The sequence below is a fragment of the Plecotus auritus genome (genome assembly GCF_963455305.1).
Source record: "Plecotus auritus genome assembly, chromosome: 11".
NCBI classification, from domain to species: Eukaryota; Metazoa; Chordata; class Mammalia; order Chiroptera; family Vespertilionidae; genus Plecotus; species Plecotus auritus.
Window position 1 is genome coordinate 15,423,605 of NC_137777.1, and position 16,051 is coordinate 15,439,655.

The 16,051-nt window shown below is 34.7% G+C and overlaps 1 protein-coding gene across 2 annotated transcripts in view; it reads left to right on the forward strand.

Moving 5' to 3' along the window:
- Positions 1-12,453, forward strand: part of FZD6 (frizzled class receptor 6) — a 30,451-nt gene extending 17,998 nt beyond the window's left edge. Inside the window, exons 3-7 of one of the 2 annotated variants that reach the window (XM_080646761.1) lie at positions 1,804-2,000; positions 3,958-4,975; positions 7,834-7,982; positions 9,177-9,602; positions 10,940-12,453. In XM_080646761.1, the coding sequence (XP_080502887.1) occupies positions 1,804-2,000; positions 3,958-4,975; positions 7,834-7,982; positions 9,177-9,602; positions 10,940-11,081 (1,932 nt within the window). In that variant the 3' untranslated portion in view covers positions 11,082-12,453. The remainder of the gene's footprint in view (positions 1-1,803; positions 2,001-3,957; positions 4,976-7,833; positions 7,983-9,176; positions 9,603-10,939) is intronic. The other variant, XM_080646762.1, reaches the window with a different exon arrangement.
- Positions 12,454-16,051: the final 3,598 nt, after the last annotated feature.

Consider the following 16,051-nt stretch of genomic DNA (forward strand, 5'->3'; position numbering starts at 1 on the left):
TTCCATAGAGTTCTTTATTTCAGCTATCTTATTATTTTAATTTTCTGTAGTATCCTATTCTTTTTAATGAATGCAAAAGCTTCCCATTTAACATTAACATTTTTGTTTATTTTGTGATTTATTTTGTTTTGTTTTGTTTTCTTCTGTCCCCCGCATAATCTGTTCCCTCCAAATTTCCCTTTATCTGCTTGCTTGTTTTGGTATCTGTCTCTCATAAGGCTTTATTCAAATGCCTGACGATTCTTGGCTGTCCATTTAAATTTGTGTGCATTGAAACCTCCATGTGCAATAATGGGGCTTGTTACTGGCTTCATACTAAGTGAAGTCAAGCTGTTTCATGGTCAATATCTAGAGGTTTTTACCTCTTGTCCAAGACTGTTGAGTTTTTTTCAAAGATCGGTTGCTTGTCTGCCAGCCTTTTGGAAACAGGGAAGGGAAAGGATGAGGGCTTCGTGTTTCCCTAGTCTTTTAGTCAGTTCAACCTCTTTTCACCCTGTGCTGTATCTCTGCCCAGATCTGTGCCAGGTAGCTCAAGTGTAAGAACATCTGTAGTTCATTTCTCCTGGAAATAACCCTGATAGATTTTAGTGGGCATCTGACTGTTGGGGTGGGTGTAGGGGATAACAGAGAGAGGAACTGATTTGTAAACAGCCCTCAGTTTTTACCTTTTATGCTACTTGGTGCCTGGAAGAACTGAGACCCTCCGTTTCTTAAGGGCAAAATCAGTTCATTCTCATGTGAGTTCTTCCACTCATACTTTGTGATCCACCCCCATGTCTGATTAAGTCACCCCACACTCCTCTAATAGCTTTCTGTCACTCAAAGTTTTGGGGTTTTCTTTTTAGATCTTTCTGTTCTCTGGAAAATTCAAATACATTAATGTAGTATCTCCTGTTCACTTAATAGTGGATTCATATCTTTATTTCCTTTATTGTCATTTTACTGAGGGAACAAGGGAAGAAAGATAAACACGTGGTCAGTGTACCACGTTTATCCAGGACCCATCCCTATGCTCTAAAGTGCAGTCATCACAATAACTAACATTGGTTGAATGCCTGTGTTTATTAATGTAGGAGTCACACAATCTTATGAGTCGGTTACTATTATTATTGCCATTTTACAAATGAAGAAACTAAAACATAGAAGTTAAGTAACTTGCCAAAGATACACAGCCAGTAAGTGTGGACCTAGGATTCACACTCAGCTGTGAGACTCCAGAGTTACTTCCTGCTTCAAATTCTCTAATAATATTTCATCCCTTTACTTTGAAATCCAAACAACTTAGCATGTCATTCGTGCTCCCTATGATAGCATACTTCTCCAGTCTCATCTCTCTCTTTAGTCTGCCCTTGATTCCACCTCTTTGACCTTCTTCTGTTATAGTCACCCTGAACTTCTTGTCCGGAATGTTCTCGTGATCCTCACATCTTTTTCCTGCTGTTCCCTCTGTCCCCAAATTGCTTTATTCTCCAGAATACTCAGTCAGTGTTAGGGTATTTCTGTGTATACTTATAAATTGAACGTTTGTATAATTTATTTCACCTACAAGCTTTTGATTTGCTTTGATTTAGCACATCTTAAAAATGTACTAATTGAACAAAATAATATTGCATTGTGTTTGAAGGTTCCTAAGTCTAACAGATTAAACAAAATGATCTCAAAACTTGATTGTATTGAGAGTGATAATTAAATATTCTTCGGGGGTATAACTGAAAATGTATATACTTTAAACAGTAAATAAACTAATTTCTCCATTTGTTATTAGAAAGTTTTCTAACCTTATCTTGCTGTTTTTCTTAATAGCACTTTCTTCCTCTTGCAAATCTGAATTGTTCACCAAATGTTGAAACTTTCCTTTGCAAAGCTTTTGTACCATCCTGCACAGAGCAAATTCATGTGGATCCACCTTGTCGTAAATTTTGTGAAAAAGTATATTCTGATTGCAAAAACTTAATTGACACTTTTGGGATCCAGTGGCCTGAGGAACTTAAATGTGACAGGTAAATTGTGTTTTCAACCGAAAACTAATGATAGTGATATTTTAATATTGGTGTTAGCTTTCCAGAATGTTAATGACAGGTTTTCGTTATTTGATTCAACAAATGTTTATTACACCTTAACATATCCCGGGCACTGTGGTGATAAGTGTCATGGACACAATGGTGAGAAAAAACAGACTTGGTTCTTATTCTCAGGGAACTTACAATGGGGTGGAAGGAATGGAAGTAATCAAATAATTATACAAGAAATGCAAATTTATAACTGTGCTTAGATATAACAAAGGCGAGGTACATAGTTCTATGAGAACATGTAATAGTGCCTTTGACCTTACCTGGGGGAAATGAACCTTATTATCAAGTCACTGACCTTTTTGCACATTAGTCTTTATTAATTATTTTTGTTTTCTTTTCTCTGGACAATGGTAGCTTGTAATTTGAAATATTGTACTGATACAATGAGAACTCATATAATAAATCTGGGAAGGAAGCTAGCTTCCTTTTTGTTCATCTGTGAACTGAAGAAACTTTATGGAACTCATACATTTCTGCTAAATTCATAATTATTTTCAAGAACAATTGAGTAATACAGTTGCCCTTAAACAACTCAGGGGTTGGATTGCTGATCTCCCATGCAGTCGAAAATCTGTGTATAACTTTTGACTCCCCAAAAACTTAACTACTAATAGCCTACTGTTGACCAGAAGACTTACCAATAACATAAACTGTTAACGGAGGTTTTGTATGTTATATGTATTATATACTATATTCTTAAAATAAAGCAAGCTAGACAAAAGATGTTAAGAAAATCATAAGGAAGAGAAAATATACTTAAACTATTTATTTAAAAAAAACCTGCATGTAAGTGGATCCATGCAGTTCAAATCCGTATTGTTCAAGGGTCAACTGTACATAGTAAAGTTGAAGATGCTCATACCCTACATCTAGGAAATCTCCGTTCACAGAGACTTTTACACCAACAAGAAATCATGTACGAAAATACTCCCTTGTGTCACTCAGGTATGCCTGTACAAGGGAGGCAAACAGCCAGACCAAAAAAAAAGTGGCAACGTGAGTTACGCTGGTCCTCAGCCTGCCTCTTGGGGATCTTCTTGCCCTCCTTTAATAACTTAAAGGTCACTTGAACTTTAACACGGGTCCAGGAAAGGATCTTATTTCAGCGATCACCTTACTTAGGTGGTTTATTTACTTTGCTTGTGAGCATCTACCTGATAAAAGAGTAATATGCTAATTGACCGTACCTTCGCAACGCCCACCCGCCAATCAGGAGTGAGTATGCAAATTAACACAACAAAGATGGCGGGTTAGTTTGCATACACAGGCGTTGAGCGGCTGGGGGCGGGGCGGGATGCTTGCGTTGTCACCATGGTGATGACACAGTTGTTCCAAACCACCCCAGCTGCTCCGAGCCTCTGGGCAGCATGGGAAGGCGGAAAGGTGGCTCTAGCCAGAGCGAAGGCGCTGCCGGCAGCCAGGGGAAGGAAAGCCTATTCTTGCATGAATCTTCGTGCATCGGGCCTCTAGTTAGATAATAAAAAATTCATTTTTCCAAGACTTATATTTTATATGCTTATAAACAGACAAGCCTGTACTTTTTATTTTTTCTGGAGTGTACCAAGCAAGATAATTTTTTCTTAAATATTTAGTCTTGAGAGCAGACATTATTTTTAAATTATTAATTGATTTCCAGGTAAGGGAATTTGTATGTTCATTTGCCTTGTATTTAATATGTGTTAGTTTGTTAGGGCCTCATTAACAACACAAAATTTCAGTCAACTTCAAAACTTTCTACCCAACTAACATGTAATGCTATAGGTTTGTGTGTCTTCCCATCAATTATGAATGCATAAGGAACTATTTTATAATTGGAAAGCATAGCATTAAAATAGTGACTCAATAAAAATTTTGACTATATATTTAATTTTTGTAATTTTTACAGATTACAGTATTGTGATGAGACTTTTCCTGTAACACTTGATCCACACACAGAGTTTCTTGGTCCTCAGAAGAAAACAGAACAAGTCCAAAGAGACATTGGAATATGGTGTCCAAGGCATCTTAAGACTTCTGGGGGACAAGGCTATAAATTCCTGGGAATTGACCAGTGTGCACCTCCATGCCCCAACATGTATTTTAAAAGCGATGAGCTGGAGTTTGCAAAAAGCTTTATCGGAATAGTTTCAATATTTTGTCTGTGTGCAACTCTGTTCACATTCCTTACTTTTTTAATTGATGTTAAAAGATTCAGATACCCAGAGAGACCAATTATATATTACTCTGTCTGTTACAGCATTGTATCTCTTATGTATTTTATTGGATTCTTGTTAGGCAATCGCACAGCCTGCAATAAAGCAGACGAGAAGCTAGAAGTTGGTGAGACGGTAGTTCTAGGCTCTCAAAATAAGGCTTGCACCATTTTGTTTATGTTTTTGTATTTTTTCACAATGGCCGGCACTGTGTGGTGGGTGATTCTTACCATTACTTGGTTCCTAGCTGCAGGAAGAAAATGGAGTTGTGAAGCCATTGAACAAAAAGCAGTGTGGTTTCATGCTGTTGCCTGGGGAACACCAGGTTTTCTCACGATTATGCTTCTTGCAATGAATAAGGTTGAGGGAGACAACATTAGCGGAGTTTGCTTTGTTGGCCTTTATGACCTGGATGCTTCTCGCTACTTTGTACTCTTGCCCCTGTGCCTTTGTGTGTTTGTCGGGCTGTCTCTTCTTTTAGCCGGTATCGTTTCCTTAAATCACGTTCGGCAAGTGATACAGCATGATGGCCGTAACCAAGAAAAACTAAAGAAATTTATGATTCGAATTGGAGTCTTCAGTGGCCTGTATCTCGTGCCATTAGTGACACTTCTTGGATGTTACGTCTATGAGCAAGTGAACAGGATTACCTGGGAGATAACATGGGTCTCTGACCATTGTCGTCAGTACCATATCCCATGTCCTTATCAGGTAAAAGCTATCATTTGTATTGTTTCATGATTTAATTTTAGCATAGAAATGTTTCCTGGAAATATACTTGAATTAATTATGAGCATAAATTAAAATTTCAGGTGAGAAATCCAGCAGACATAGGATAGATTTCCTCTACATCAGTTGAAACTGGGATAAGTGTCTTAAGGTTTTTCAGTTTGTTAGGATAATAAATGTCTCCTTTCACTGTTCTTTTAAAAATTACATAGGGTTGTGAAGGTAGATTAATGAAATGAAGAAAAGACTCAGAAGAACAGGTCTTGGGGGAAAAAAGAGAAGTAACTTCTGAATTGGGAGTTTTAAATTCTTCAGTTAATAGGGGAAAATTTTATTTGGGTATATTTAATTTGATTGGGTTATCCTATAATTTTTTTGCAGACTATTTGCTTATAAAAACAGAACTTGATTTTTGCCTAAACCATACTGTCATTTCTTAACTGAAAAAAAGTACGGTTGAAATAAAATGTGTTTCATATGCTCTTGATGTTTCTCAGTATAAAGGTGGTGTTAAGATTAAAGAAGTAAATTTCTGAAAATAGAAAAAAAAATTAAATTATTTTAATTGAGGTTTTTAATGAAAAACTTTTGTTTTAAATAGATTTTATACATTTTTCTTGAATATTTATATATGGTATTATATGTTATATTGATTATGAGTACTATCATCATAGTGTATTAAATCAAGCAATGTGTGGGCTGATTATTTTACATAATAATTTATATTCTAGAAAGTTACTACATTTTAACATGGTGGAACCTATTTAAATACTGATGGGGAGGAATAATAGTTTTACTTACCTTACATACTGTCCACAGCCTGTTATCAGTAGGCTGTTTTTACTATATATTTAATAAGGGAGCTATGTCTTAAAGTTATCCTGATACAGTAAATGTTTTCTATATTTTCAGAATTTTTGGCAAACTAGGAGGAAAATACAATTATTAAATACTGCCAAAAAAGTTTAAAATCTATAATTTTTAAAAATTACATTTCAGCCGAAACCGGTTTGGCTCAGTGGATAGAGCGTCAGCCTGTGGACTGAAAGGTTCCAGGTTCGATTCCGGTCAGGGGCATGTACCTTGGTTGTGGGCACATCCCCAGTAGGAGGTGTGCAGGAGGCAGCTGATTGATGTTTCTCACTCATCGATGTTTCTAACTCTCTATCTCTCTCCCTTCCTCTCTGTAAAAAATCAATAAAATATATTTTTTTAAAAAAATTACATTTCATGTAAGGAAAGAAACTATAAAGTACTAGAAGATACAATGAGAAAATTCTAAACTTAAAGTGGAGGACTTAATAAATATGATATAAAATTCAGGAACTTTAAAAGAAATAATTGCTAAATTTGACTACATTAAAAAAATGTTTGTGTATGGCAAAAATCCCCACCATAATCAAAGTCAGAAAATCAACTGGGAAAATTTATTCACCACAGTTTAAGGGCTAATTTCCTTAATTTATAAAGAGTTTCTATAGATCAATAAGAAAACAAGAATCTGGTATAAAAATGAAGTAGAGGATTCACAGAAAATGAATCCTCTGACATGTGCAAAATGTTGTAAGAGAATTGCAAATTAAAATTATAATAAACCCTGGCCTGTGTTTCTCAATAGTTAGAGCATTGGCCCAAGGACTGAAGGGATGCTGGTCCAATTCCCAGTCAAGGGCTGTACCTAGGTTACAGGTTCAATCTCTGGCCTGCTGGGGCGCATGCAAAAGACAACCAATTGATCTCTCTCTCTCTCTCTCTCTTTCTCTACTTCCCTCCTTTCCACTCTCTAAAAATCAGTGGGAAAAACCCTTGAGTGAGGATTAACAACAACAAAAAAATTTATAATGACATTATGTGCCTACTTATGACATGGCAAACATCTGAAGGTTTTATAGCCACTATGTTGGTGAAACTGGCAAAATGCACATTCTCAGACTTGGTTATTTAATCAGTTCAACCTTCTATGAAAAGCATTTTGACAGTATCTATCATTTAAAATGAACATATTCTTTGATCATGCCCTTATGGGAATTTATTGACGAATCTGCTCACAAATGTGAGTGATTGCCTCCATACAAAGATAATCACTGCAACAATATTTACAATGGAAATAGGTTGAAAATAACCTAAATATCCATTAATAAGAGTACTTGAATAAATTATGTTCACACAATGGAACAGCCTTTAAAAATGAATGAGAAGCTCTGTTTCTACTGATATAGAATGGTCTCCAAGAAATATTAGTAAGTGAAAAGAGCAAGATATAATATGGGATGTATAGTATTTTGATACTTGTGTAACATTTTAAAAATAATATTAAAGTTTATACTTAGAAAAAAGTATGGATTAATTTTTATGGAATTTTCACTTTAATGATATTTATTTTGCTCTAATTAAGATTTTATAACATAAACACCAACAATGTGTAAAGATTCTAAAATAATATGTTATAAGGAGTTTAAATGTGTGTTTTTTTGTGGTAGATTAAAGTGAAGGAAAAATAAAAATATTTAGAGGCAAATATTTGGCAGTTATACTTCTAAGAGGAAGAAAAAGTTCAGGAAATCAAGCCAAGATTAGGAAGGACATCCTTCCTAAATATATTTAAGTATTTTTCCCTTTCTAGCTATATATTTTGACATATATATAAGGTTATTTGCTCAGAACTTAGGTAAAGAATGTATTATACTTAAAACACTATTTATTATGTAAATTATTTATAAAATATTAAATATTTTATAAAAAACAGACAAGATTTATTTTTTTGTTCGTTTTACATTGTCTATATAGACTTCACTTAAAATGTACCACTGAAATTTTTATTATCCACCTTTTTTTTACAGGCAAAAGCAGAAAATCGACCAGAATTGGCTTTATTTATGATAAAATATCTGATGACATTAATTGTTGGCATCTCTGCCGTCTTCTGGGTTGGAAGCAAAAAGACATGCACAGAATGGGCTGGGTTTTTTAAACGCAATCGCAAGAGAGAGTAAGAACCTATTGAATTATCTGACACTGTCTTAAAAATAAATAGCTCAAGTACGAGGGAACTATTTAAATCATCATTGTACTGGAACTTTATTATATTAGTTGTTTCAAGCTTGGCAATCTTCATGGAGAGAGATGCTTTCTTCTGGCATTCTTTATAATAGTCAGACATGTGCTAGTCTATTGAAATATGAATGAAAGATTTTTAAAATGTGCATTTTCTTTCCATGGTTTATAATATATTATTACTGCTCTCATTGGATTCATTATTTTGGGGATAGCACTTTTAATAATTTTATCCTTTTTTATCAATGATAAAATATTAAATGGGATCAAGTATATGTAAGGAAATCTATAAAGTATGATTCAGATGTGATGTGTTATGGTCATTATTTACCTTTAAATTTTATTACACATAATGTTGACTTAAAATTTCACTTATTTACCTTGCCTAAGATGGTAAAAATTCAAACTTAAGGAATATTCTATAACAATATAGTAGATTTACATTTTGAGTGAATAGTTCACTTCAGTTATTTATGTACATTGTATACTATGTACTATCAATAGTGTACAAGAGAGTTTTTTAAACCATTCCCTCTTTGTTTGATTAATGAACTTTTTTGTGGTAAAAATTTAAGAACTGTAGACTCTTTCACAAATAAGTTGTTGAAATCTGAAGAATTGCATTTAACTGGACTTAAATTTTTTGCACTATTATTATATGTCTTTTCTATATTTATATACCCACACTAACTTCAGTATAACTTGCTAACTTTAATATTAGAAAGAAAACAGTTGAATTTAAGCAGACCACTAATCATATTCTGTGTCCTCTCTCTTCTGGTTTATTTTAACATTTGATATACTTACATACGATACACATACAGTTAGGCCTCTACTTTAGGCTGGTTTGTATTTCCTTGACCTCATTCTTTGATGTTGCCTATTTAATTCCTTACCAGTCTACTATTTATACTAACAAAAGCAACCAACAGTGTATTCATGAAAGATTTCGCATCATGGCAATCCACATATCTCATAGTAGTTATGATCCCATATTTTGTAAGTAATATAAATCTTATATAATTTTTAACTGTACTGAATAAGGTCTTTTAGCACAGCTATGTGATATGCTTTATGGCTTCTATTATAACACTTACCATTTTTAAGTAAATCCTCTCCTTTCTTACAGTCCAATCAGTGAAAGTCGAAGAGTACTACAGGAGTCATGTGAGTTTTTCTTAAAGCACAATTCTAAAGTTAAACACAAAAAGCACTACAAACCAAGTTCCCATAAGCTGAAGGTCATTTCCAAATCCATGGGCACCAGCACAGGAACTTCAGCAAATCATGGCACTTCTGCAGTAGCAATCGCTAACCACGATTACTTAGGGCAAGAAACTTTGACAGAAATTCAAACTTCTCCAGAAACATCAGTGAGGGAAGTGAGAGAAGACGGAGTGAACACCCCCAAACCCAGAGAACAGGACTGTGGGGAACCTGCCTCCCCAGCAGTATCCAGCTCCAAACTCTGTGGGGAACAGGCTGACGGGCAAGGCCGGGCAGGCAACGTGAACGATAAGAGCAGTGTGTCTGAAAGTGCACAGAGTGAAGGAAGGTGAGCTTTGCTTCTGTTACCTTAGGTCATGACTATTTTAAATACTGCATTATACATTTTTTATTAAAGCATAACATGTTTGGAAAGAAAGCATTCTACGAGATGACATGTTTATACACTAATCCAAGAAAGTTTGGATTTAAGAAGTTGCAGTTCAGCCTGTGAATATTCTGTTTTGTAGTTTAATTCTTAGCTTGGAGAAGACCCTTCATGAATGTTGTTCAAGTAGAACAGTCATGTTCATTTCTCTGGTAATTGTTAAGAGGTACATGTATATTTAGGTAAATGATTAAGATTTATCAGAAATATAGGCTAAATTTTACTAAGGTTGATCTATATTTTAGTTGAAATTCCAGTTTGGTCTTGGGAAGAGGCGAGTGTAACTTCCACGTACTCCGTCACACCACCTTCAGGCTAAGTTTTATTAGGATTGCTTTCAGTAGTGTCTAAAAGGTACTTGTCAGTTTAGAGTCGCCAGGGGTGGGGAACCTTTTTTCTGCCAAGGGCCATTTGGATATTTATAACATCATTCAGGGGCCATACAAAATTATCCACTTAAAAATGAGCCTCCTATATTGGGTCAAACATTTAATTAACTCACCCCTAATGCCTTGGCAGGGTCAGACCAAATGATTTTGCGGTCCTTTATATGGCTCTCGGGCCGGATGTTCCCTATCCCTGGTAGACAAAGATGATTATAAAATGTTTTTATTTTCTGAGCATGAAAGGATATTGACATTATCTTTAATGAAATTTTCCATATAGTCATAGGGGATCCAAACACAGCTATACATGAAGTTAGCCAGAATGCTGACAACTACTTGAAGGTCTCAAGGTTGTCTTACCTCACCCTTCCAAGCCAGGCCAAGGCACCTTCTCTGTGTTGCTGTAACAGCTTTTGCACCCCTGGATTGTAATTCGATACATGCTTTCATCCTCCACTAGATTTGTAAACTCCTTAAAGGCAGAACTGAGGTCTTACCGTTGTATTCCCAACCGCTTACCTAGTCTGATCCATGGTGGAAAATCAATAAAATGTTTGCTAATAGAGGGCAGGAAGCCTGTCTTATTAATTGTATTCCTCAGGAGACACCATGCTCAGTCCATGCATGGGTGGTGCTTGACAGTTTCCAAAGTTAGCAAAAATTATTTAAAAATAAAGTATTTGTGTTTTGAGCTGTTAGAGTAGACATACAGTTTTAGTAAATTATCCTGTGATAAAGTGGACACTGGCTGGAAGTAAAACTCAGGAAAGTGAGTAGCAGTTAGTTATAAGGACATCTGGCATGACATTTGTGCTTGGTATGTATGTATGTCAGTTTCTGTTCTTTACCTAGGGTGGCTCCAAAGACTGACATTACTGAAACCGGCCTGGTGCAGAGCAACAACTTGCAGGTCCCCTGTCCTTCAGAACCAAGCAGCCTGAAAGGCTCCACATCACTGCTCAGTCACTTGGCTTCAGGAATTAGAAAAGAGTAGGGCGCTGGCAGTCACTCGGATACTTGAAAACCAGGTTATCTCATTACTTAGAAGTGTAATTGTGTTACACTGGAGGCGGCCAGTGCACTGTCTTATAAGAACCACTATTATATTCTTCTTTTGTACTTAAAGTTGCACTGCCTGCTGTTACACTGGAAACAAGAAATGCTGAGAATAATGTGATTCATTTCACATAGAGGTTAATGACAACAATATACCCGAAAAACAGAAATGTGCAGGTTAATAATATTTTTTAAATTGTGTGGGAAGAGGGAGTTAGAGGAATCTTCCTTTTTTTATTTATGAAGATTCTACTCTTGTTAAAAAAGTATTTTAAGGTGTACAATGCTATTTTACTTTTATGATATAAAATCGAGATTTTTCTTTGCTGAAGTATTTAAAACTTATCCTTACATCTTTTTTATATATTTGAAAGTAAGTTTATATGTATTTGAACTTTTTTTAGATATCCTGGAAAATGTACTCAAATATTTTATTATGTTACTTGATACCTTATTTTCACACTACTTGGTAGCTTTTACACTGAATTGCTAAGAAAATTGAAAAATAGTATTCTTTTGTAGTATAAAAAGAGTTGGCACACCAGAGGTGTCATAATGGGAATTCAACTAAAAAATCCACTTACTGTACCTTACCGTCTTCAGTATGTAAATTTTATAAGTCTCATTGTTTTAGAAGTTTCACAGCTCTGTTACACAACTGAAATAAGGTGCTCTTTGAAAGAGTGTCTAATGTTGTTTATATTATGTTGCTTGCTGATCCTTCTGCATTTTAAAAATAAAATGTCCTGCAGGATTAGTAGATGGACTGTTACTTTTCTATAAATTAAGCCAAGTGCAATCGATTTTTTTTTTAATGTTTCTTACCCACCCAGGATTATGTTGTTATGATCACTACAGTTGCTTATACTTTTGTTTTAACTTTTGTCTTTTAACATTTAGAATACTACAGATGGCTTGTATTTGTGCAGTATCTTTTCCAAATATTGTGTAGAATTCATTTCTGCAGCTAAATAGGATTTTACTGAACATGAAAAAGTGTGTTAGCAATATTAGTGCCAATCAAATGGAAAAAATGTAGTCCTGATAAAATAAATTAAATTTCATATAATATACTTTAAAATACTAAAGAATATTCTTAATTTTATTTTTAATTAAGTATTATTCCTCAAACAGGTTTTCTGATGCTTTTGGTTTTTTCTCTATTACCATTCTATTAAAGCATACAAAGAAAATTATCATGTACTGTATGGAAAATGTTGTAAATATTAACTTTTCCACATTTGTTAACTTTGTATACAAAAACTTTGTTTATGTGATCTTTTCAGTAATAAAATTTTCTTTATATAAGAGATTGTGGAGTGTTTCATGTTATGTAGTGTGGTCCTGGCCCAGGAAGTGGCATAATCTTTCAGATCAGTGGCTCAATGACTAATAAGCCAGAATTTTCTTTTTATTTTATTATTTTCTTTTTAAATAATTTTTTTATTTTTTAATTACAGTTCACATACAATATTATATTAGTTTCAGGTGTAGTGATCAGACATTTATATATCTTATGAAGTGATCACCCCGATATATATGGTACCCATCTGACACCATACATAGTTATTACATTATTATTTACTATATTCCCTCTGCTATGCTTTACATCCCCATGACTATTTTGTAACTATCTTAATCCCTTAACCTTTTCCACCCACCCTCCGAACCCTCCTCCCCTTTAGCAACCATCAATTTGTTCTATCTGTGAGTTTGTTTTTGTTTTCTTTGTTCATTTGTTTTGTTTTATAGCTTACATATATAAGTGGAATCATGTGACATTTGTCTTTTTCTGTCTGACTTATTTCAGTCAGCACAGTATCTTCTATGTTATTGCAGATGGCAAGATTTCCTTTTTGTTATGACTGAGTCATATTGCATTGTATATATACACTATTTCTTTTGATGGGCACTTAGTTTGCTTCCATACGTTGGCTATTGTAAATAACGATGCAATGAACAAATGAATGCATATGCCTTTTCAAATTAGTGTTTTGGGTTTCTTTGGATATATATCTATCAATAATCACATTACGTGTAAGTGGATTAAAAGTTTCAATCAAAAGATATTTGGTGGTTGAAAGGATAAGAAAACAAGACCCTTACATATGTTGTCTGCAAGAGACTCACTTCAGATCAAAAGGCACACAAAGGGATGGAAAATGATATTTCAGGAAAATGGAAACAAGCAAAGCAGGGTTAGCAATACTTATACCAGGCAGGATAGACTTTAAAACAAAGGCTATAACAAGAAACAAAGAAGGACCCAGCAATTCCACTTCTGGTTATTTATTCAAAGTATTGTTAACCCAGCTTTATTTGTTTCCATTTTCCTGAAATACCAAAGGCAGTTCCATTTTTAATTTTTTGAGGAAACTCCATACTGTTTTCCACAATGGCTGCACCAATCTGCATTCCCACTAACAGTGCATGAGGGTTCACTTTCCATATCCTTGCCAACACTTGTTGTTTGTTGATTCATTGATGACAGCCATTCTGAGAAGTGTGAAGTGATATTTCATTGTGGTTTTAATTTGCATTTATCTGCTAATTAGTGCCATTGAGCATCTTTTCAGATGTCTATTTGACATATGTATATCCTCTTTGAAAAAGTATCTATTCAGATCCTTTGCCCATTTTTTAATTGGATTGTTTGGTTTTTGGTGTTGAGTTATACAAGTTCTTTATAAATGTTGGATAACAACCCCTTATCAGATGTATCATTGGTGACTAATTCTCCCATTCAGTGAGAGAATTGTCTTTTCCTTTTCTTAGTTTCCTTTGCTGTACAAAACTGTTTGGTTTGATGTAGTCCAATTTGTTTATTTTTGCTTTTATTTCCTATGCCCAAGGTGATATAGAAGAAAAAATATTGTTACAAGAAATATCCAAGATTTTACTGCCCATGTTTTTTTTCTAGGATTTGTATGGTTTTGAGTCTTACATGTAGGTCTTTAATCCATATTGAGTTTATTCTTGTGTATGGTGTAAAAAGGTGATTCATTTTTTTGCGTGTATCCATCCAATTTCCCCAACACCATTTATTAAATACATTATCTTTACCCCATTGTATGTTCTTGCCTCCTTTGTCAAATATTAATTGGCCATAAATGCATGGGTTTCTTTTTGGACTCTCTGTTCTGTTCCATTGATTTATACGTCTGTTTTTATGCCAGTACCAAGCTGTTTTGATTACTATGGCCTTGTAGTATAGTTTGATATCAGGTAGCAAGATTCCTCCAACTTGGTTCTTCTTTCTCAAGATGGCTGTGGCTCTTTGGGGTCTTTCTGAGGATCCATATAAACTTTTGGAATATTTGTTCTAGTTTTGCAAAATATTCCATTGGTCTCTTGATAGGAATTGTGTTGCATCTATAGCTTACGTTGGGTAGTATGAACATTTTAATGATGTTAATTCTTCCTATCCATGAACACACGATATGCTTCCATTTATTTCTATCTTCCTTTTGATTTCTTCCTTGTTCTCATTGTTAACCAATTTATTGTTTAGTAACATGTTATTTACCCTCCAGGTGTTTGTGTTTTTTCTTGCGATTGGTTTCTAGTTTCATAACATTAAGGCAGAGAAGATAACTGATATGATTTCAATCTCTTTAAATTTTATATTGAGGTTTGTTTTGTGTCCTAACATGTGGTCTATCCTAGAAAATGTTTCATGTGCACTTGAAAAGAATGTGTATTCTGCTGCTTTGGGGTGAAATGCTCTGAAGATATCAATTAAATCCATCTGCTCTAGTGTGTCATTTAACGCTGTCATTTTCTTGTTGATTTTCTATCTGGAAGACCTACCCATTGAGGTCAATGGGGTGTTAGGTGGGTTCTCAGTGAGATAACAGGTAGGGGTAAGTCGTGTTCACCTGATTAATAAAGATTCAAGCTCAGTGCCAGTGCTGGGTCTGAGGCCACTCAGCAAATATCCCAGGGATACCAAGTCCAACCGCCACCTACTGGGTGCCTGGGAGGGAAGAGAAATGGGCTTAGTGAGCAATTGGCCAGCAATGTTTTAATCTACTAAAGTAAATGTTTTAATCTAATGCCATTCTTTAATTCTTGGAATAACTCAAATTGATCATGGTGTATCATTTAATACATTGCTTGATTTGATTTGTTGTCTATTTAGAATAAAAATTTGCATCTATACCCACCTATATTCTAAATGATTTCTCAACCATAGGCATAATATTTGTAATCAGTAAGCTTGGATTTAAAAGTGTTGAGTTTTAGTATCGAACTTCAAAAATACCATTTAATTCAAAAGAACAGTTTTTCTTTTGCATGGGACCAGAACCTTTGATGCAAAAAGAATCAGCTATTTCAGAGGTGGTGACATTAATTTTTATATGGATTTTACAGCATTTTTATCCAAGAAATTTGACCTAAATTACATAATATATTGACATTTATTTATTTATTTATTTATTTATTTATTTATTTATTTATTTATTTATGTTAATCCTCACCTGAGGATACTTCCCCCTTTGCTTTTCAGAGAGTGGAAAGGAGGGGAGGGAGAAGAGAGAGAGAGAGAGAGAGAGAGAGAGAAACATCGGTGTTAGAGAGACACATCAACTGGTGGCCTCCTGCACGCACCCTACTGAGGGCAGGAGTGAACCTGCAACCCATGTACATGCCCTTGACCAGGAATCGAACTGAGACCCTTTGGTGTGCGAGCTGACACTTCAACCACTGAGCCACACTGTCCAGGACAACATATTTACATTTATAATAACAAGCCTGGCATCAGCATTGTGCAGCTACTCTCAACAGCAGTAAAGATGTGACAAAGCACCATTTCAGCTTGGAAGGTGGCCACACACCCTCAATAGAATTATATGAAATGCCATCTTTCAAAAGGACTCAGTACACCCATTGGGATCCATTACTGCT